General features: G+C 47.5%; 1 protein-coding gene across 4 annotated transcripts in view; it reads right to left on the bottom strand.

The window, feature by feature from the left end:
• The window catches only part of LOC126577273 (division abnormally delayed protein), a 120,468-nt gene that overhangs the window by 21,967 nt on the left and 76,001 nt on the right, over positions 1–22,500 (bottom strand). For all 4 annotated transcript variants that reach the window (XM_050238768.1, XM_050238767.1, XM_050238769.1 and 1 more), the window contains exons 3-5: positions 10,123–10,284; positions 3,632–4,205; positions 3,367–3,553 (exon numbers count right to left, since the gene is read on the bottom strand). In XM_050238768.1, coding sequence (XP_050094725.1) covers positions 3,367–3,553; positions 3,632–4,205; positions 10,123–10,284 — 923 coding nt within the window. The remainder of the gene's footprint in view (positions 1–3,366; positions 3,554–3,631; positions 4,206–10,122; positions 10,285–22,500) is intronic.

Here is a 22,500-nt window from a genome sequence, read left to right as displayed (position 1 = left end):
TTTTGGAATTCACTTCTTCAGCCACCGTCACCGTTGAAGCGATCGCACGATGCGCAATGTGAGACAACGTGACGCGCGCCCGCGCGCGCGCGCACAGAGCGAAAGTGAAACGAATGGAAAGGAAAAGGGAAACAATCGAACAGAGCGGCACGGAAGGGTGGAATTCGATGTTCGGAAGGATCGGAAGCTCTGGGAGCGATATCGTGTTGTGAATGGCGAGAGAATGAAACACAAGCATCATGTGTTTAATGAAACATGAAATAGAAAAGGATCAAATGTTGTGAGTCAATAAAAAGTTACTTAATTCCTGAAACATCACCATCATCATAAGCACCTTTAAGGGCGAGGTGATGAGTCATCAGCTAGAGCTGTCTCAGAAAGGAATTCCAGCTCCGTTTTCCCACCGTCACATTCTCGTCATCGAGTTGCTCCGGTGTTCGGTGCAACCACCGAGAGATGGCATCGCGCATCTCCATTCACCATCGATCTTCCGCTCGAAAATATATGCGAAGAAAAGGAACACAAAGAGTGACAGGGAGCGAAGTTTGAACGGCTGGTTTTTATGTAAATCCTGCCCCATCGTCCGCTGCCAGTGCCGGTGGTGCCGAACATCGATGAGCTTCCGTGGCCGTGGCGAGAACGTAAGCGCGTCACCACGACCGGGACGCGTTTTGTAGTGAACTCATCGTTCGCTGGCGTGTCGTGTGACCTCTGCCGAGCTGTGCTATATGCGCTATGGCTAGAGGAGTGAGAACCATCTTCAAGGTCTCGCGCCACGGAACCCACCCACGACGAAGGCACCACGAGCGCCGTGGGATAGAATGGAGGAGGAAGGAGCCTTCCTCTCTCTCTGCTACCCTCGAAATCGGTCGCCTCGAGCGGCAGATTTAGATAACGTCGCTGAACTTTACACACAACCAGCCATTATGAAGCACAGAACGTGAGGATTGGTGTACCACCGGTGACCTCGAAGGCGCGGACCAATGTTCACTTGCCCGTCAACACATGAACGGAATCGTCGGAATCACCGTACACCACCCATCCGTCCATGGTCCATCAAATGCTGCCGCTTCGGGATCCAAAGGATAACGAGCGCAATTAAGAACGATTAGCATAAGAATCATTGTGGGGTTGAGGGAGAGGAACGCGCGTTTCCCCCGACCCCGGGCTGGTTTAGTCATCACCAGACAAAGCGACGGGGCTCTCTCGTTCTGCTGTTCTGATGACTCAAGAAGGAGTGATGATCTCGGTTCTCTCTCGGTCCATTTTCACTGCCTGGGTGGTAGTGTTTCCAATTCCAGCGATGAGCTCAGTCGAGCTGCCGGCCCACAAGGTGACGACAGCGACTGTAGGAGCTGCAGGAGCACGCTGTCGCTGGTGCTGGCTTGCTGCATGCTTGCGCGGTTTGTTTATCGTACTTTGAATAGTTTGAAATTAGTTTGCCAAATATTTATGCTACGTTCGTGCTGCTGTACCACTTTCACCGTCCAATTCTCGTGCGGCCATGATATAAATTAATCATTTTCATCGCATCGCAGCGGAAGAGACGAGCGATGATAATCGTTGAGCGACGACAACGTAACGAATTCAGCACAGCATCCTCCTCTCCGCTCACTCTCTCCGATCGTTCGAGATCCCGAGGAGTATCCAACTAGTGCCACGATGAAGCTCGCCGGTGAGTGCTCTTGAAATTATGATTTACATAATTACGGACATTCCCTAACGAAGCCACTGCGAGTTCCGTGCGCAGTCTAGTCCCATCATTACAAGTAGCCCCGGTTGGTAGCCGCGGTAGTTCGTTACGGTGCTGGGAGTTGTGGAGATTTCAGAATACGTAGAGTCCCACGGGACCACCAGCCGGTGTCCAAGGGCTAGAGATGCTTAGCAACAAAGTACAGGCAGCAACTGCGCTTCCATTCCAATTCCACGGTTTTCATATCTCCTCCCTCCCTCCCTCTCTCCCTCACGCCCTTTTTCCTCTATCTCTCTTGAGGGTCGTAAAGCACTCGCTTAAAACTTGGATGGAACATATGTTCTGTTCGCTCGTTACTTCGGTACGGAGAGTCTGCGCTAGGATTGTGGTCCGTGCGTTAAAAGGTAATCTGTTGCGCTTCCTCGTTTCACCACGACCGTGCTTGATCTCGTGCCTTTCGACGTGGACTCGCGGATTCCTCCCTTACACCATGAGCCACTCGAAAAAGGGAAAAGGAAAGGAAAAGATAAGACTGCTTGGCTAGCGTCGTGCAGCGCCATCACACTCGCACAAACACATATCTGGCAAAGTTCTGGCGGCGAGTTCCGCGGGCTCAACAAGGTCACACAGCGACCGTAGAACAATCTTTCATCGGTCATCTTACCACAGGCTGGAGCCATTGCAGACAAGGTTGTAATAAGGTAGAGAAGGAAAGGACCGGAATGTTTGTGAAAGAGTTTGATTAAATGAATGTGCACTGCATAAGGGCGCTTCTTTACTGTCGAGCTGAGTCAGCACAATGGTATGGAAGGAAAAGCGAAGGAGAACCCATTCTCGAGAGGCTTAAAGGCTATTAAATTTGATTTAAAGAGATTAACCTTAACCACAAGGGAGTGGCAAACTAGTTGCATTTCCGTAATGTGATTTTAGTTGTACGAATTGCAATCGTACTATTCAACTGTACATGTAGCCAAGCATGTTCTCTTACCGATAACGCTTGCACTACTGAACGAGAACTGACTGCATGAAATTCTAGCACACTTCCGTTCAATCCCCTTTTCGTACTGTTAAATCAGGCTTTTTTTTCAAAAATGCTCTCGAGTTCAATCCGTTTAATTATTGCTGCTGATTTCGGCACTCTCATTATGTGTTAATGTTAATGCCACTGTTAACGAGTTCGAAAAAGAAAAACGAATCGAATCGAGAATTGCTGATGAAGTTCGCTGACAGAGCTCATCACATTTGCTCCGATTCGCAGCGAGTTTTCGCCGATTTCCTGTGTCAACGCATCGTTCAACCAGTGAGGTGTGCATGCGTGTGTCCGTATTGAAATTGGAGCAACACTAATGGAGTTTCGCGGCCACTGGCCACAGTTGCCATTTCTGCAAACCTTGCAACGAAAGCGGTTAACGGCCGACCGCAATTCGCTTCCATTTGGAATATTGACCACGAGTTGCTGCTGACACGCGGTGTTTTGCTATCGCTGCGACGATTGTTGTCAGTTTGATGGACGATTTTGATGATGGCCTTTGGATAATTTTGGTGTGCCCTGTGTACCGGAGCAACCAAGGATTTGTTGGCATCGACAGCGACTTTTTTCGTGTCTCAATTTGAATCCTTCAACACTGTTTAACAATCGCATAATAGCAACAAGATGCACTGGTCATTCCTACCTGTTTCTCGAGCTGCGGCCCAGTTTCCATCGCCTGCATGATCGCCCGGGAGAGCTTTCCGTCGAGTGCCTTGATCTCCGTCTCGATCCCCTGTGGCGACCGGACCATGTTGAGCAGTGGCACAATTGATTCCGTAAACGTGGACCAATCCTTGTTCAACAGTCCAACGTACTCGATCAAACATCCACTGCAAGGAAAGAAAACACAAATCCATTCCCAACCCTTTAGCTGCGCCATTCCGGAAACGAGTGAACCATTGCCTTACCGCATCACATTCTGGCACAGTCCGGCGCACGGTTTGGCGTGCAGATGATCGAACAGATTGCAGCTACCGCAGTAGTTCATGCGCAGTAGCGCCTTCTTGCACAGCGGTGCCGTAACGCCGATCTCTTCCAGCTTTGCCAGCACATCGGCTCCTTCGCGGAGTACGCGCAACAGGACGGAGGCCGCACTCACGGAGGAAACCAGCGAAGCGGACAGTTCCCGTGGTACACTACCGAATGGCTGCAGATCGTTGTACGTGTGCACCAGGCAGTTTTTGTAGTCACTGTGGAAGTCACGCTTGCCCGATCCACCGGAACTGCTAGAGCCACGGTCCTGCTGCATGTCCGAGTGGATCGCATGGTGGTACGCGACCGGGAACAGATTCCGGAAGAACTTGTCGGTGACGAGCTCAAGATCATCGGCCGCACCGGGGCGCTCTGACACGAGATTCACCCGGATCGTTTCGTACAGCTCGCGGATTGGGTTACGGGACAGCGGCGACATCTCGCTGTAGACGGTCGAGAACAGGGCGAGCGTTTTGTTCTCGGACTGACGCGTTAGCTGCAGCAGGTAATCTGTAAAGTGGAAGAGGAAAAAGAGAGATTTAACAGATTAGTAAACTTGCTACATCGTTGCTACGTATAAAAACGGGAACCATGCCAGTGCATCAAATTCTTGTTGCATTTAACATCCATTCAAGAGTCATGGGAAAAGTGGAAAACAGAAAGGGACTTTGGTATTTTATTAACTCTATCCCATACTGCCGCCACAGTCGGTACGTAGCTCTTAAACGAGTAATTCAATATCTCAGCAGCACCCCCCCCCAGAGAAGTGCTCGACGGCAAGGTGCAAAGGCAGTCAGCAGCGAGTCAGTTTCGTCCTGGCTTTTTAGAGTCGCAAGTAATGAGAGCTCCGCAGGGATTTGCAAACGAAGCAAACGGTATCGTCTTGGCCCGGTGCGGGTCGTGGCGCGCACTGCAAACATACAGAAGTTGGTTCAGTTCCTCCGTCGAATGCTGCTGCTGTTGCTGCTGTTAGTGCCATGTTTATGTGCTGCACAGTACATTGCACCGCGACATGCCGGTGGCGCGAGTTAGACCCAACCAACCCCGGGAACCCCGGGAATGGATTGAATGGCATAAAAGTTGGTGCCGGATCGACCGGAAAGGAGCGACACTTTATTACCACTAATAACCTCGTCGGCCGTTTCACGGTTGCAATCGTGTTATAATCGATACTCACTTTCACACCCGTTGTAATGCTGATCGGTGTGAACGGTGAACGTTCAGGGCAGTAATTGTAAATTCATCAATTTTAACGTCAACATTAAAGGTACTAGACGCGCGAGAGATTTCGCAAGAGAATCTCGCAGATATTTCCTCATAGCATTCGCAAAGCAATACAGAGCAAGTGCCCTTGATATGCGCTTTCGCTTCGATGTGGCCTCGAATTCTTCTCGAGGTTCCCACTAACCAGCGCGACCAGCGGAACTCTTATTAATTCATTCCTTGCTTTTCTGAGCCTTCGGTTTCTGCTTCTGCAAAAACCCGCCCTTATCTCTCTCTATCTACCTGATGCCGTCACCCTGGCAACGAAATGCAATACAGAACGGGAAAGATGTATAATTGTAGGAGAAACAAAGGAACAAGGACAACGACAAAAAAAAAAGAAAGAAACCGCAACCCGATCCTTGATGCTCTTCAGGTGACGCCCACCGCTATCGGATAGCCCACGTCTGGGGCCCTCCAGAGCCTGCCACCAGTGGTGAGAGGGAGGGTGAAATTCTTCAGTATCGGAGGCTCGTGCTCATCCATCGCGCTCGCCCATGGGATTCACGTGCGAAACAAAAATGCAAAGGAAACGCATTAAAACACCATTCCGAGGCAAATACTTTTGTCTCGCGCGCCACCCCTCCCTTCACACTACTTACCCAGGTCCACAAGGGAGAGTGTGTGAAGCGCAAAGACAAAAATGCATTCCCAAACCGGATAAGCCAACTCCCGGGCGGACGGGCATCAGCGCCGCTGTGTGCGCTCACCGCGGGGAGCGAGCTTTTCCTGTCGCCAGTGGCAACGGCAGAATGCTTGGGCAGAATATGGACACGTGGCTGTGAAGCACCCTTTTCGTGTCCCAGAGAGCTCTCGCGCTCTCGATTATTAATGCAATGCACGAGGCAAACGGAACATTTCACCTTCTGTTCTCGACCGTTGGGTGAGGAATTTTTCTCATATCATGAATCCCTCGGCAGTCGTTGAAAGAAAGGGTGAGGAGGGGGGTATATTCCCACATCATTCCAGTTCGTAATGTCCTCCGTTCCAGATCTCAGGTGATGCCGGGTGGAAGAATAAATTGTGAATTCTGCTCACGAGAGGCATTTGCCGGTGGCATTTGCTAAAATCCAATGAGGGCGCAGCGCAAGGCGGACTCTGGCGGTGTGTCTGGAGGAGGGATAAGCGATTGCTTCCGGATAGCAAATATATTACTTTCGAGTTTCGGCCACCCGTTCGGTCCCGGTTGGTTCGATCAATCGACAAGATTGCGGCACGTCCCGTAAAGTGTTGGGTCAGAATTTTCCACGTTGCTTTTCCTGGCGGAAGTTGGTAGAATGTTTTACGAATCTTAACTCCGATCATGAAGGCTTTTGTTAAAAGTTATTCAACGTCACACTCATAAACAATGACAGCGAAATTCATGCCTTTTTTTCAAATTCTAATTGGAGGAGCTTTCAATAGAATGCAGAAAAGACAACAGATGTGTCGATCCATTGTAATCTCGCTGTTTGATAGATTAGAAAACGTAACGAGTTTATGCGTTCACATGTGAGGCGGTTTCCCAATTTATGGCAATCCATCAGGCGCTCGATTGACGTATAATCTAGAAACGTAAAATTAATGTTTTTACAGCGTCAGCGACAGTCACCGGTGTGTGGTCTGGTGGTTCCATGGGTTCCCCGTTCCATCACGCAGCAGCATAAATTAATCCCTCCACCGCGTGATCCGATCCAGCAACTGTGAACGGGGTTTTTGCCATGCTCACCCACAAACGTTGACTTTCTAATTTGAAGCTCCCGTTGCACCGTCGCTGATCTCTGTGTCAAAATGTGTAAACATGCGAGAAACATCTGCTTCGAATGGAGGTACAAAACGATAAAAACGCGCGAGCCGCGGAAAAAAGGGAAACACAACACGCTCGATCAGTCCGTCCGTCCGTGCGCCACTCAACATTGGTGAGCGACAGAATATGTTTTATGATTGGAAAAGGAGAGAAAAAAAACCCATGCATGAGACACACCGGGGTGCAGCCTTTCCCGGCTCCATGCTCTCATAAATAATCGAAAAGCGAAATTTCAGCAAACAAAAAAAAATCTATACAATTCGCCAGAGGCACCCAAAACGCCGCTGTTCGCGAAACAAGACGGAAAGAGAGAGAGAGAGATTTATTGACGATCACACGGGGACGCCAATCTAAGATTTTAATATGCAAAAATTGTGAGCCAACAATCAAAGGCAGCAGCAACAAAAAAAAAGAATCGGGCAACATTAAAAAATGTGACAAAATCGAAACGCATGATAAAACATCAATTTCGGGGCCGGTACGAAATGATGGTGTCATAAAAGTGTATCCATTTTCCGGATCGCTGCCCACCATTTGAACCCACGGCCTTCCCCCAAAATTGTAAGGGAAGGAAGCCCCGCGCGCGATGAGGCAGAAATTATAAAATGATAAATCACGGTATAGCCTCTCCCGTTTCTGGTGTTTCACGGCCCTGCTGCTGCTGCTGCTGTTGCTTCTTTGGCCTTTTTCCATCTTAATCCCGTTTGGAGTTCCTGTTTCAACCTACCGCGCCGGTCTCTCTCTCTCTCAGTCTCTCTATCGAGCGCTTTGGTTTTCATAAATACCGCAAACGATTTTTTTCGCGCTCTCTCTCTCTCTGCACACCAGTAAATCCTCCCCAAATAAGGGTATCAAATTAATTCGCTTTGGCCACCACACCACCACAACCACTGCGTGTCTGGTGAGGCCCCAGTTTGCGGGCTGCTGTAGTGTCTAAGATCGGTTCTTGTCTCCCTTTCATTCTCTCTCTCTCTCTCTCTCTCTCTCTCTCTCTATCTCTCTATCGCTCTGGGATCTCGCGGATGGGATAATGTATTCCGAAACGTGCCTTCGTGCGATGTGGGTCGGACTTCTGTAAAGGATTTCAAACTGCGCACCGCGCCGCCACCGTCGAGTGTTGCGAGCGAGCGGATTATAAGCCTGCGACCGGATTAATATGTTGCTATTAATTAGATTACTGCGAGCGAGCGTGTTAAATATGGGCGCGTCAGTTTAAGCGCTTAGCTGCCGTCGTGGTGGCTGCGGTGGATGATGATGCTGGAATTGAAAAATACCTTGCCACACGAAAAAAAGGGTGATGGATACTGTTTTACCTCGGGCCGGGCTCCCCAAACAAGTGTGCTCCATTTCTCAACCAACACATGGGACTATATTACCGGGTCGAAGTATTTGATGTGAGGTCGAATCAAATGCTTGAATTGAGATATTGAATTGAGGTCGCAAGAAAGCTCTAATTAAACAGAATTTGATAAATAAACAAAAGGTATCCATTATCGACAGGATGAATATTAATGTTTGCAAACCATCAGATCTCAGATAGCTTTCGTAGTATTCGGAAAGGCAGCAGCATTATTCATGCGATTCGACGAATTTTAATTATTTCGAAAGCGACTTCCATGCGATCGGAAGTGCATCCATGTTCTGTTCCAACATGAAATTACGGCTCCCGGGCCTCAAACATCAAGCCATTCGAGAGTGAGCAAACAGTGAAACCAATCACGGTAATTACAAGTGTTCATCTACATACAAATGCAAACAAATGCTATGAAAGGAATCGGTGATGAAATAATTCGCCATTTCCTACCAACACCCATCGATGCGTCGATCGGTGCCTAAGGTGTTGCAATCATGTTTGTCCAGGGTGGCATGCTAAGGGGCATGTTTTCCATTCAGCGCCGCCCCATCCCCTTTGACAGGCGCAACAGGACATTACCGAGCCCCGGCTCCGACCATGGACGTGATGTTGTGCATAATTGTCACATTAATTGCGGTGTAATTGGTAAGCATTAATCATCACTCTGGTCACCGGCCACTGTCGCTGCACACATATAAACACATAAACACACAAGCACGAACCACCAACGGCAGTGTCGACGATCGGTTACGTTTACGTCGCCCGGACACTCGATTTGACATCTGGCTTGTTACAGCCATTACTGCATATTAGATGGCTGTTTGCTCGGTCAGCCAGCCTCGGTGAGCTTTTGGCTTTGTGAAGGGACTAGGAGGTTCGTGCGAATGCTGGATCATTGCTCGATAATTGTTCCCCTTGGACTTGGGGCGGGTGAACACACTTCCAAGACAGCCTGGACTGGTCAATTGACCAGGCTTCAATCGATGGCTGGCTGTATCGCAATCCAATAGATTGAATCCAATAGAGCGGTTAGCATAAGTAAGAGCCAGGACCGACATGATGGTCCATTGAGCTAGGGGCATCAACAAAACAAAAACAAAAATGAACAAAACCTCAAGGACCTTTGTGTATGCAGGGCTGGACGCGCAACACACAAAGAGGATCCTACCTGGGAGGACACTAAAGGGGCTGGTAAATAAATTACGATTTAATCCAACACGACCGAGCAACCAACCTGCTGCAAGCTGCAATAATTGATCACATTAATCAATGTCCATTTCCAGCGCCACCACCACAGACGACGCCTTAAGCGCCTCAGCTTGCAAGGTCTAGGCTTGATGTATTCCAAATAAGCCGTAGGCCGTCCGTGTAGAGAACTTGAAAGCTTAAGCCGAACAGCTGGACAGGCAAAAACCATTCCCTCCATCGAAGGTCTGCACACTCGCACCACAGGTCCCACCGCAGTTTGTCTAGGGCTGTGCACTGGCGTGTGTGATTCAATATAATCCTCCACCTCTTCATAGGGTGTCCTCCTCCTGAGCGACGGTCTGCCGTTTGTGGCTTTAAAGGTAATGCTAGACCACGCGTGCTACTGCCAATGGTAGTAATGGTGGCCAGCCATGGTCTCTCCATCAGCCAACCGAGTGCCGAGAGTTTGATCGATTGGACCTCCTCCTCGCGTGGCGCACTAAGTGACAAAAAGGCGTACATGGTGTGGTCAAATGAGATTAGATGCCGAGATGGTTATTATTCTATCACTACGCGAACCGCTCACCGCTGCCATTCGACTGTCAGTTGCAATAAATTTGATACTTATCCCTATATGGAAATCAATAAGAAGCCGTGAGTATATGACACTCCGAACTGTTATTGCTGCCAGGTAGTTATATGTACTAAAGCATATTGTACCTCTAAGGCATGAAGGTGGTTTAGCTTTTTTATTATGGAATGCTACTAGCGAAAGTGTTGTCCTTGGACAAAAAAGCTTCAAATCGGGTTCATCATGGACATCATCAGCTACCTACCTTTGTATAAATTCGCAGTCTGCTCCCAGTGCCCCCGCTGGCTACGGATATGATGTTTCACTAGTCTTTCGAAATTTTTCGTCGCCTTTGCCTGCAGTTGCCGCTCGGTTTCAGCATCGCAACAGGCTCCCGCACAGACGGGACCTCTTTTAAGCTTCGATCCTGCGAATAGAAGAGAAAGAAAAGATTTAAACATTAATTATCCATAGGAGAACAGTGGAGTCGTTACATTCGCCTCCAACAGCACTACACTACATAACACCAGCACACCACCACCAGGGATAATGGATGAGGTGGTTGCTGCCAGCCAGCAAAGGAGATGACGGGAATTAATTAGAAGAAAATCATTACGCCACCTACATCTGCTGGACGGAACTAAAACGCCCTTCCAGTGCCTGGCTGGAAACAAATATGGTCTTTGCTTCGCTTCCACCACCGCTCCACGTTGGTGTGTCAAGTCCAATTTCCTGTCGCCTCTGTATCTGTGTGTGTGGTGGTTAGTTTCCTTCACTCCCCAAAACGGCAAAGAAGGCGACAGCGTATCTCATTAGCGTGAAACACTTTCGCTCAGATTTATGCACACGGTTCTGTGCAGGGCCCGGAACAGTCATAAACCAAAGCCAGCCTCTAAGCCTGGCACTGCGGTAGGTAGTGCATACAACTCACATAACTTGCCTTTACCTTTACCACGTTACGTCACGCAAGTGCTGTGTGGGTGGACGCTGGTGGATGGATAGAACAAAAAAACAAAATCCCAGTACCAGACAACGTAGACGGACGCTTCTTTGAATTCACGCAAGGACTCATCTCTTGGAAGTGAGCGAAAAGAGAAGTTGGTAGAACGTTGATGGCGTCGTTATTATCTGGGTAACTTTGTCATCAGTGTGTGGGGGAAGCAAACCGGTCTTTACACGAGACGAGACGAGAGCAGGAAAGCTAGGGCGTGATGGTTTGAGTTGGTTTTTCCATTAGTTTATGCAATTTTACTAAATTTTTAGCTAATAATTTTTACTTGAGTAAATGGATGTTTCTTTTTGAGTTTTATTTTCCGGTCAACTTTCTTATTTTTAAAGTGACATTAAAGCTTCAATATTCAAGAAACAGTAAACCTTATTTATAGTTACTGAATTACGTGTGTACTCGCAACGACGAATAACAATCTAAATTTATCTCTTCTAAGAATCCCAATGAACAAATCTTTTGCCATAATTATTAAAAAACGACAACTTGAGAGTTACCGGTTGTGCTATAATTAGCTACAACGACACAGCACTTGCTACTATAACTCCGCGAAAAAGCAACGTGTGCTGCATCTTTTGTTTTCAATACTCTCAACACTTGAGGTACCTCACTTGAGGGCTCTCTGTACGAAGTACATCCCTGGATTTCCCGTTTTCACTTACAATTTTTCAATTTGAATACAAAACCGAGTGCCACCTCAGGGACGAGCGGGCAAAATCCTAGACTGAGACCGAGAGCACTTGAATAGCACTGCAACAAGAGGTGGGTGGTGGAGTCCCAAGGAGCGCTCTCCAAGGCTTTATCACACTGGGCAAGGCAAATGTTTCCATGGCGCGAATCGGTGAATGCGGTGGCTTAAGTTGGCTCAACCCATCCCAGAGCGGTTATACTAACCCAGCGCGCCTCTGTCCGCTTGGCTTGGCGTTTCAGTCGTTTCCACTTCCAGTAGCCCCGCCCCAGCAGACATGCATCCTCCGAGGGTGCGGATTGATTATGTTCTGGTGGCTTCGTAGGCGGCTTGGCGTTCATTCACGGCACACTGGTCCCGGTTGCAACACTTAACGGTGCACCGTGTAGGCGATAGCGTTGACAACGTAGCGGTTTAGTGGCATCGGCGGTTGGTTTCGAGGAGCTGCTTTGGCGCTCCTCTCAGCGTTTTGTGTCCGTGCATACTTCCCTCATCGTCAGCATTGTAAGCACCGTGGTTGTAGTTTCGGTTTTTTTACTACTTTTTTTCCCGCGAGCGTTTGTGGCCACATTTTTCCTGCTGCTCGTTATGCGGGCTTAAAAAGTGAAGCGGATAGAGTGGTGGAGACGCCTGGTTTTTTTCGCTTTTGAACTCCTTTTTTTAATTTTCTAGTTCCAGTGCTGTTCATAATAAAGATGGGGTTTGAAATGATTCCCTTTAAAACGTTTCTAGACAAATATCCATCGAGAATCAACAACATTTTTGGGCATTTTGTGAAATCTCGTTCTGCTGAATGTATTTCAAATTAAACATGAGAATACTCGTACCAGAAACTGTGTTTTAAACATTTCTCCTGAAATTATACGAGTTTTCGCTGGAATTCCACGGCAAAACATCGGAAGCTGTTTATTAAAATCGCTTCAATGGTTACCCAGAAATGGACCCTCACTCCAGCTGACCATTTAATACGCTGTAACTCTCGAGCCGAACACGGGCGCACCATCTGTTTCCCGACTAGCAGTGTCTGTGCAAACAAGCTGCCAACATGCTACCTCTGATCGGCTCCGGTGAATGCTGTGAATGCTTGCTGTAATCGTTAAGGTTGTGGCAACCGAGGAGGAGGAGGAGGAGATCCCAGTGTAGGGCCCCCATTTTTCCATTTCTGGATAAGCGCAAAAAAATGGCCAACCATACCCTCAAACTCAAACATATTTTCATTCCAGCCAGCCAGCCAGCAAGTTGGAGCGATGCTCTGATTTTGCTCGATGCTAAGCTGGGCAGGATGACAAGAAAGCCCTGGAGCCGGGAGCTAGCGACGAAAACTAAGAAACATCAGCTGGCAGGCGGATCCTGTCAGGAAATGGAATTGTCATTTTATTTCAGATTGCTCCAATTTCCTGCCATTGTGCTAGCGCCTCCGTTGCTCAATCTGATGACGATAGAGAGCGCTAGAGTGAGGGACAGAATGAGAGAAAGAGAAAGTCTAGCAGGGGCTCATCCTGGCGAAATTAACACAACGCCGATGCCATCACCGACGGTCGCTCAGTTCCGGCAGAACCGAGCAAGCAAAGAGGCCCATCAGCCGATGGCCTAATGGAATGGAAAGAGAACCTCCGAGAGAAAAGAGCATTTTTACATATTCATAATGGAAGATTTAATTTTAATATTCTGTCGAGGGAGGGGGAGAGGGCGACCGTAGAGCGGAAACCTGACGATAGCAGCATAAACAGGCAGCAGCAGCCGATGGGACATCGGATCGATGTTCCCTGGGACGGCCCCCGGAGGTACACGGAATTCAATTTGCAAAGTGATTGATGGAATGGGGACCGGGGCCCCGTTGCACAGGGTGGCATCTAGTGGTTTGCAGAAAAAAAGGGCAACTCCAACGGTCGTTTGATGTACTACGATCGATTCGGTCACCAGGAAGATGATGCTCATGATGATGATGCTCATGATGATGATGATGGATGGGGTCGATGTGAAGACGATTTCAATTAGTTCGTCTCAACCAAGGGCCAAGGGCCGTTCGGGGCCCCCGGAGACAAGCGAGCGAACCAGAGCACTACAATGTTATTGTACGGCGTTCCAAAATGGCTGGTACCTGGCACCTCCATCGGGGATACGGGTTGGCATGTTTTCGGAACATTTTCCGCTCCATTGATGACAAAGTTTTCCCTGGCACGAGTGCACCACCGCGCTCGAGAGTACGAAGTTGAATTTGATTATGAAATACCATACGCCGGCCGGCGCATTCCCACCGCAGCGTCCATTTTGTTCGCATTCCAGATGACAACGGTTGGCTCCTGGTTGGCCCCAGGGACGATCTGTTAGCCGTCGGCCGTTCCAGTAAATCTGGATCAAAGTGCCTGTGATGCTGATAAATCATGTAGATGCCAGCCAGAGGACCGAGGACGTTTGAACGTTGAAGCATCAATCTTCTTTGGATCTCGTTCTCTACGGTACTGTGGCCTCCATGGGCCCTTGGATTCTTCCAGTTTTCGATCTCGATTCACAAGCAATGACCGTTCGTGTCTTGATTAGATTCAAATTCGATCGCCGTCCTGGGCCCAAAGTTCTCTTTGCCAAATGGAAAAAGTCCCATGCCCATGTTACGGCCTTGGTGCAATCATTTACGAAAACAGTGCTCGGTAACGGAGGAAAGGAACAGTTCTCCTTCGGCACCAAGCGGCACCTTGTACTGTTCGGTTGTTTCGGGGGGAAAATTATCTTCCGGAAGAATCGCCTGAATTGGGTCACTGAAGAAAGGGAGAGGGGGGGGGGGGGTAAGGTCCAAAGCCTAGGTGCCATCCATTCTAAAGGGGCGAGCGGCCAGAACCGGTGCCATAATAAAATTGGCGCTGGCCGTGACCGTTGCTGAGATTTGTGGCCACACCATCGCCGGTTGCCAAGCTCTCTGCCGGGTCATGGAGGCGCCACAACACTACCAAGGACGCTTGCCACGATGTGTCGCAGAGCAAAGATCATTCGTAAGGTGTTATGCAATCGGTTGGCCGCCGCATGGTCGGTGGTCTGGGGAATTAAATCTCCGAAAGCGAAGAAAATTGTGTACCCGATTGTAACACTTCGGTGAAATCTGGTTCCACGTCCGGTGGGACGTATCGAAGGGGCGTGTAATTTTGACATAAATCCCGTACACAAAAAGGTCAAATCCCTCTGGTCACCGGTGACATCAGCAGCACCAGGATTAGATTGTCGATCGATAGGTTTGCCACGAACGGAACCGAAGATTGATTGTTGAATGGGGAAATGGATGCTTATCTTTTGCACACCTTTCGCCGAAAAGCATCAGGGATTGAAGATTGATATGCGTATTATTGCGTGCTGCGATAGCGAAAAGAAGGAAGACGCTAAAGAAGAACCCTGTTATCAGCTAGCCAGTGGATATCTTCACCGTAAATCACCAGCACCATCTTCAATTCATTCATCATTTTCCATTCCAGCATTCTTCTAATGTTTTCTTCGTGCACCTTTCACCGCATGGGGAGTCTCGTATGCTGGGAAAATCTTCCAGTTGAGCAGTTTTTTTCTCCTTTCTCATCGGGAGGAATTATGTATCCTTGGAAAGTGGACGAGCTCGGAAATGAGATGGATCACAACTTTACAACTTCCTCCTTCGATGAGAGACAGAAAGAGAGCGAGAGAGTAGATACATCGCCCAATCTTGCGAGGCTCTAATGGAGCCGGCAACCGATCCCTTTTCCAAAATTCTTTTGTTTGAGGTTTACCTCATGGCAAGGGACACGCTTACACGTGCGATACACTACTCTTTTAGACGAGCGTTTTTCTTTTTCTTTACACAGCCCGTGCGCTTCTCATATTGCCGATCCAGTTTAAACGCTCATCCTCAGCATAAGAACCAACTAGAAACTTGACTGACGCCCTCAACAGGCTGCGAGTGCGGCCTCTCTTGTGATCTGCTGCTGCTCCTGCTGCTGCCGTGTAGACAGAGCTACTTTTAGTGATTTCACCCGAAACACATTCGACCAGAAAATGCTCATAACGAAACTTTTACCGCGTTTACGTAACCGCTGGTACCGGAAACTTTCCATCGTCAAAATGCCAGCAAAGTTCGCCGATGATATGAGCGAACGAACGCTCCATTTCGAGGGCACGCTGGTGGCGCCAACATGTTGTCAGAATTGGAGAGCAAAAGTTTGAGCCAAAGATTAATATGCCGCAGGGCAGGCACATCCGAAGCGGATGGATCGACTCATGGCCTGCTCAATCCGGCGAGATGACGAGATGAAAACCTACGGCCTTAGGCCTCCGTTTCAGTGCCATCACCGATCGAAACACGCGTTCGTAATTCAGTTTCAACATAATGTCATCCAGCAAGCCCAGTTGATGGAAATGAATTCGAAAATAGGGTCAGTTGTGTCAGCAATGCCGGCATAGAATATGTCCTTTCATGAATGCCGGAAATCGGATGCATACATAAAAGACATTCAACATAAATCATTTGCCAGCGCAAGGAAGCGCAACGCAAGAGTCGAACGAAACAGTTGATGATTGCCAGCCGGCAGCAGGATTTGACATCGAATGATATGATGGCCATATAGACAAAGGGCCATAGATTGGCTTTCGGGTAGGCCCGGCTAGGGGGCAGCATTAGTGACATTGCTTTCAGCACAACTTAACCACAAAACGACATACGATTGATGCACAAAGCCCCGCTTGAACGGCTTTTCATTCGTTTTTTTCCCTTCTATTCTCTGTAGCACATTTGCTAACGAAACGAAAGCCAACAGTCACTTTGTCTTTTAGGCGCTTTGCACGAGGTGCTTTGTGCGCTCTGTGATGATGAGAAGTCGAATGGCAATGATGGCAGTGGTGGTTTGGCTTGCTGCACCATGAGCTGATGCGGTGAACCAGGTCTGCCGTCTGCAGCAGTTCCAGTATGATTAAACAGGAAAAAAGGACTATTCATTAGTGCCGTTCCACAGACGGTACGGGGCTATTACGATGACAATGATGCTCGTTGCACAATACCGAAATGGACGAGAATCGTTTCGTTTGTTCTGGCATTGGTGTTCTAGCTCTTTTTAATGATGTTGCATATTGGAGGATAATTCGGATAACGAAACTACTATTTTGCGAATACACATAATTTATTTTTCGATACAAAATTGTAATTGGAATTAAGGAAATGAAAAATTATCAAAATAACATTCATTACGATACTCGCAAAGTGCTCACTAATATGTGTAAAGAAGATTTATGTTACCTCGTGCATAATACTTTAAATGTCCAATTCTGTGGATATTCAAATGTTTCGTAAAACTTATCTGCGCCACAGTAGGTCCCTAATTATAGAATACCGTCAGAGAACGTCGAACAATCTGGCATATTGTGTGAAGAAAACGCACAAAGAAAAACCAAGAACAACCTGATGGTGCGCTCCATTTTATGCACATTTCCCAATCCCTAGTTGAAACCTTATGGCGTTTTAATTAAAATTCTGTAACCACTTTGCTCATCCCTGGCCATAGGAAACATCCCCTTTTCCTGGACATGGCAAGCACTTTTACTCACGACTCTAATTGGCAAAGACCTTTTGAATGAAATACCATTTATAATGGTACCATGCGGTAATGTCAAGCGCAAAATGGCTTACGGTTGAATAATGGGAATTTGCTCGCACAAAGAGTGGAGTGAAGTTGAGCAGCAGTGTGAGAATAGATTAATTCATCAAAAACCATGGCCATCAGTTCAGGCGAAGCAGGAACGAACTCGTTCTTCGGTGAATCGTAATAATCACAAAATAATGTAGCGTTTCGAAACTTTAAGCCAAAGATTCTGCTAGATTTGCGGCCAAGCTGTTCCCTAAGCGCCAGCGCCCAGCTCTTCTCATTCTTCGTCGACCCTTTTTCCATTGTCCTAAGTTAAGCAACCCTCATCGCTATTCAACCAAAAACGCTCGTGTCCCTCGAGAGCATTCTAAATGAGGAGATGGTGCTTGTCATTCCAAGCATCTTCTCTACAGCACAATTTACTCAATTAACTTTAGAACTACAAAGGCCCTCCGACCGAGAGTAGGCCTTTGAAAGAGGTATCTAAGCTGCGATGGAGATTGTGCTAGTTGGATTCCGGAAAGCGTCAAAGGATCCTTTCGGTTCGGACGTTGAATCGGAATCGTTGGATGCCAAAATATGTTGGCAGCTAGTAAACCCAACATTAATTTCATTGGACGTGTTTATTACTCTTGCGGATTGCTATTGTTCGTGACTATATGATGTATTCGGTGGTCCGCATGAATACGATAACATAAAACACAATCCAACGTATTTTACAAGTCTCTAACGAAATTACTTTAAAGAAATATTTTATGTTGAAGCTTACACAAGTTTTAGTGTTTCGAAAAGAAAATCGATTGAGAAGATTTTATTGAAATCAAAACGTCCAGCTTCCAGTTTATTCCGCTGGAACAAATTCTAAGTGATTTCCACCGGAACAGAGCCTCTTTCATGTGAAAGTTATATTTGCATCCAATCTGTTTGCTCGGAGCCATTCCGGGAACTGCTTCATCAGTAAAACAGTCGAAAACGGCTCCCAGCACTTTCAACTGACAACGGAGAACGGTATTTGGTTCTTAATAGTTCCAATGCATGTAACACAGAAAGGAATAGTTTAGGGCTCATGAAAGTCAGAAAACTTATCTCACTACCGCCGGGGGGTTGTTTCTGTCTGTACACCCGAATGGAAACATTCGTTGCTTACGATCGATTTAAATCGCTCTTGGCCGTTTGAGCTGCTATGTTGGAATACAAAATCAACCAGTATCAAACGAAAAGTACAAGTCTCATGAAACGAAACTGTTCTATGATTTACACAACTAATGTTTAATAATCGATTACAAGTTCTAGTGACAGCGTTCGTTCGGTGGTGTTGCTCTAAAGAGTTAAACAAGTTTGTTTACTGTAATTCAATGAATTCAATGAACTCCCTTGAATTTCATTTGTTCCCGCACAATAAACATCTACCATATTCACTCCTCCTCTACCTCTCGAATACCCACGGCTTCCCAATTTTCGTAGTGACGAAAAGCGAGACACTGAAATTATTGCTCACGTCGTTGAGCGCTACAATCCTCGTTGGTTCCCATTGACTGAGGAAGCGACTGGAGTCCAGTTACCGTACCTAAGCTGCTCCAAGTTTCACTAACTGGGAGGGTGCTTTGGAGCAGAATTGTGTATGCACCCAACATTCCACTAACCAGATCATGGTCTGCCGACAGAGTTTATACAGATTACGGTTAAGCTAATCGGTTGCACTTTGTCTGCGATAAATCTGTCACTACACCGTACGTCTGTTGGACGTTGCCGTTCCCATAGCTTCCGGCAAAGGCTACCACGAACAGAGTGCCAGCTTACCGTAGCGCCACGAGTCGCGTAAGTTTCTTCTCATGCGCTGAGCTCCTTTTCCATCCATTTTAAAACACTTCGTTTTCTCGCAGTAAGACTCCGTGAAAGTTACTTTAGAAACCATAGTTTCAATTGTTGGAACAGCAGCATTATTTCGTTACATTTTTCCAAGAAAAGAGCCTGGTTACTGTAACTGTTATCAACAATAATACGGACTTTAAATATAGAATTCGCGAAATTCACACACCCACGATAGAGTGCGAGATTTTACCCTTCATATTACATTCGAAAATTAGCACTTTTCCGGCGGCGGAAATGCGAGCAATTTCCGCGCAAATTTTCACACCCCCGTGCAATTCTAGAAATGGACCTTTTTTCATTTCGATGCAAGGTGGTGCCAGGTCGGGCCGGCTACAAGACAACAGCCAATTTCACTCGGGCAGCATAAGGCACCCACCGGAAAGAAAACAAAAAGCACAGGTATCATCATTACGTGCCAATTTGTTTGCCACAGATGCCGGTTGTTCTACGGTATTCGCACCGCAAGGTAGGCTTTGGATCTCTCGCATTGGAATATATTTGGAAAATTGAAATCACGAGACTAGGGAAAGAGGGCCCCTTTATAGTCTCACTCACTCAATGAAAGTGGTTTGTTGGTGGGAAAACATAATCCTCGGCAAAGTGGATTCCTGGGGTGAAACGGATTTAAAGAGTTTGCAAAAATAGCGGTGGGCCCAAAAGTGGGAAAATGTAAAATCTGGCTATTGAATTTGCAAAACCAGACCCGCCGAGTGTTAGGGCCAATCAACTCCGTTCGGTAAACAATCATGCATCCTGTTGAGATTCTTCTTTCTTTAAGAAAAGTATTCACAAATAGTCTATAGAGTATTTCACTTCGTATCATGCTACTTTACAAACGAAACAATTCTGAAACCAAGCGCACTTCTTAGTAAAAGTACAAAAAAATGCACAACCTAAGCCTTTTACTGTTGGTCAAATGTAAACCCACGGCTCGGCGAGTGTAGCAATTTCTAAATGGATTTCGAGCTGGGAGCGGAATAGAGTTTATGAAAGTAAAGCATAAGCCGCATGGATAAAATATGAAGTGAAATATCTTCCCGACTGCAGCGCACCCGACGGTTTTGAGAGATGAGTAAGTTACTTGATGCGATGAAAGAGGTAAGCAAAAAAAAAAACCAGGAAAAAAGAAAAAACTGGTGTCAGGGCTGGTAAACTGGTTACAAATGAGAACAAAAACCCTATCCAGCGAGTAAAACTCTGAAACAGGAAATGACAAATGGCACCATCTCGTAGACGGTAGGAACGTGCACAGCCCGTGTAGCCGTCGTCTGCCGCATTTCGTCCTTTCCTGGCGAAACGATTTCCTCAGCAAATGGCCCAAGGAAAAAGCTGTGGCACAGGCACAGGGGAAAGTGTACGAAAGGATTTCTCACACAAAAAACGAGCAAAAAACAACGGGCGACTGATACCCGGCAACGGGGGGTCGAGGGAGAAGAAATCGTTCAACAGAATCTTCGTTCGTCGTCAAGTTGTACGCCAGACAACGCGGACATCCGGTGGTCCTTCAGTCCTACAGTCCGGAAACCCCGGTGCCCAGTGCCGGGACTGCGCGAGGATTTATAATGCTTTCACCCAGTACACCAACGTACACTGCAACACGCTGGATCCGTTTCCGGTACGCTTGGCTTTAACTGGGACGTGAGTTCCACAGTTCCATCGCGGGATCCCGGTCGACTGGCATGTTTTATTGTAGAGAACCGTCGGTAGCAGTTACTATAGGAAACTTTTAACTTGTAACACATTACTTAGCTTACTTGAAAAGATCATGAAAAGTGCAAATCATACTTCACCCGCACCTTATTTATTAACACCAAAAGTGTCCAATTCCTTGCAGAACTTTTTCACACTGATAAAACCTGATCTGATCTTCATAAAGTCTCGTTCTTGCTGAATCTAATGAAGTTGGCGGAAACTTTGCTCCTTCCTAAAACTGCATCCCTGCATCAAAATTTCCAACTATGTTAGAGCGTGTTTAATACTTCTCGCCAAACTGCATTAAAAGCCTGTCGGTGGGACGCAAGTTTTTGCGAGGTGCGACGTTGGTTTACCTTATTGGTAAAGAGCTTCTGACTTCTAACTCTCCTAGTAGCTGCTGTAGACGGCTTTACGGGATGCACTAGGGAGGTTTGGAGAAGAAACTTGCTAGATGGTAAAGCACGTGCGCCAACAATACATAAGAACACACAAGACCACGAAACTGCAACATCTTCCAAGGCGGAAGAAGCTACTTGACGAACCCGATACAACAGTAGCACCTACGAGTTGCATCCTCTCTACGGCGAAGTCAGGAGCAGCAGCAGCAAGTGAAGAAGTTAATTGTTGAGCCACGGTCGGTCTTATCGATGCCCCATGCGATGCGCACCCGTCAACTTGTTGCCGGTGAGGTGAGGAGTGCGTTTAGCTGGCCATCATGATAGCACCTAGTGCCACTCCGGTTCCGTCTTCGGTGTCTCTCTGATGTTGACCGGAGTGTGCCGGTGCCGCCACCAACCGAGGGAGGGTGATAAAGCTCGATGACACGCTGTTACAACAAGGGCAATTATCTTCCATCTCCGCTCACGTCACGTCAAATTGAAAATGGATGTGGCGGCGTCCAGTGGGCTTATCGCAAACTTCACCTTGAAACGTGACGTTCGATATTTATGCCAGAGCACCACGTTGATTGAGTGCCACTATTACTGCGCACCCATGTGGCCCAATACCCCCTCTCTCCTATCCCCTTTTTCAAGCCCCCGTTTAATGCCTTTTTGATGCTTTAATCATTCATAATTTTTGTCATTTTTAATCGAAAATGCTGAGCCTCCCCCCCCCCCCCCCAATAATGTGGTCCCGTGATGGTGGTGTGCGTTAATGTATCACTACACTACTGCTGCTACTACTACTACTACTACTGCAGTGTAGTGTCGTCGAATGCAATTTTCCATTAGCTTCCGCACATCACCCATCTCCATGCCAGCTCGAAATGGAGTCACCTTAATTATTAAAAAACCTCCTCTTTTCCCTTCCACTGCGACGGGGTTTAACGGTGGCATTTATGAATTTCATTACTCGCTGTGATGTGATCCGGTGCGCTCTGGTGCGGTGAGGTCCCGGTGTTCCGGAGCGGCGCGCCCGGGCGCGTGCATATCATAATCACGACCAATTGCGCTCAGCCAAGCGAGCGAACGAGCGAGCGAGGTCGTTCCGGGCCAGGTTGGTGTTCCCATCGACGGTTGAAAATTATGCCATCTGGCGGCAGTAGCTGATGGGGATGGTGGATGATACTCGCTCTTCACTCTTATGCCCTCAAAAGGGATGCAGCAGCAGCAGCATTTATGCGGCGCGAATTTAGGGCAACCATAATCAACTGACATCTGCACCCTCAGGGGTAGAGAGAGGCAGAGAAAGAGAAAGAGGAAGAGGAGAGTGCAGGTATCCCCACGCCCTGCTGCACACGTGAGCGCCACGCCTTTGGCAGCGAAATTGAAAATTGATAGCATTTTAGCT

This window comes from Anopheles aquasalis, chromosome 3 (genome assembly GCF_943734665.1).
Source record: "Anopheles aquasalis chromosome 3, idAnoAquaMG_Q_19, whole genome shotgun sequence".
Classification (NCBI taxonomy): Eukaryota; Metazoa; Arthropoda; class Insecta; order Diptera; family Culicidae; genus Anopheles; species Anopheles aquasalis.
Note: the sequence above shows the minus strand (reverse complement) of the source record. Positions and strands in the feature narration are given on the sequence as shown.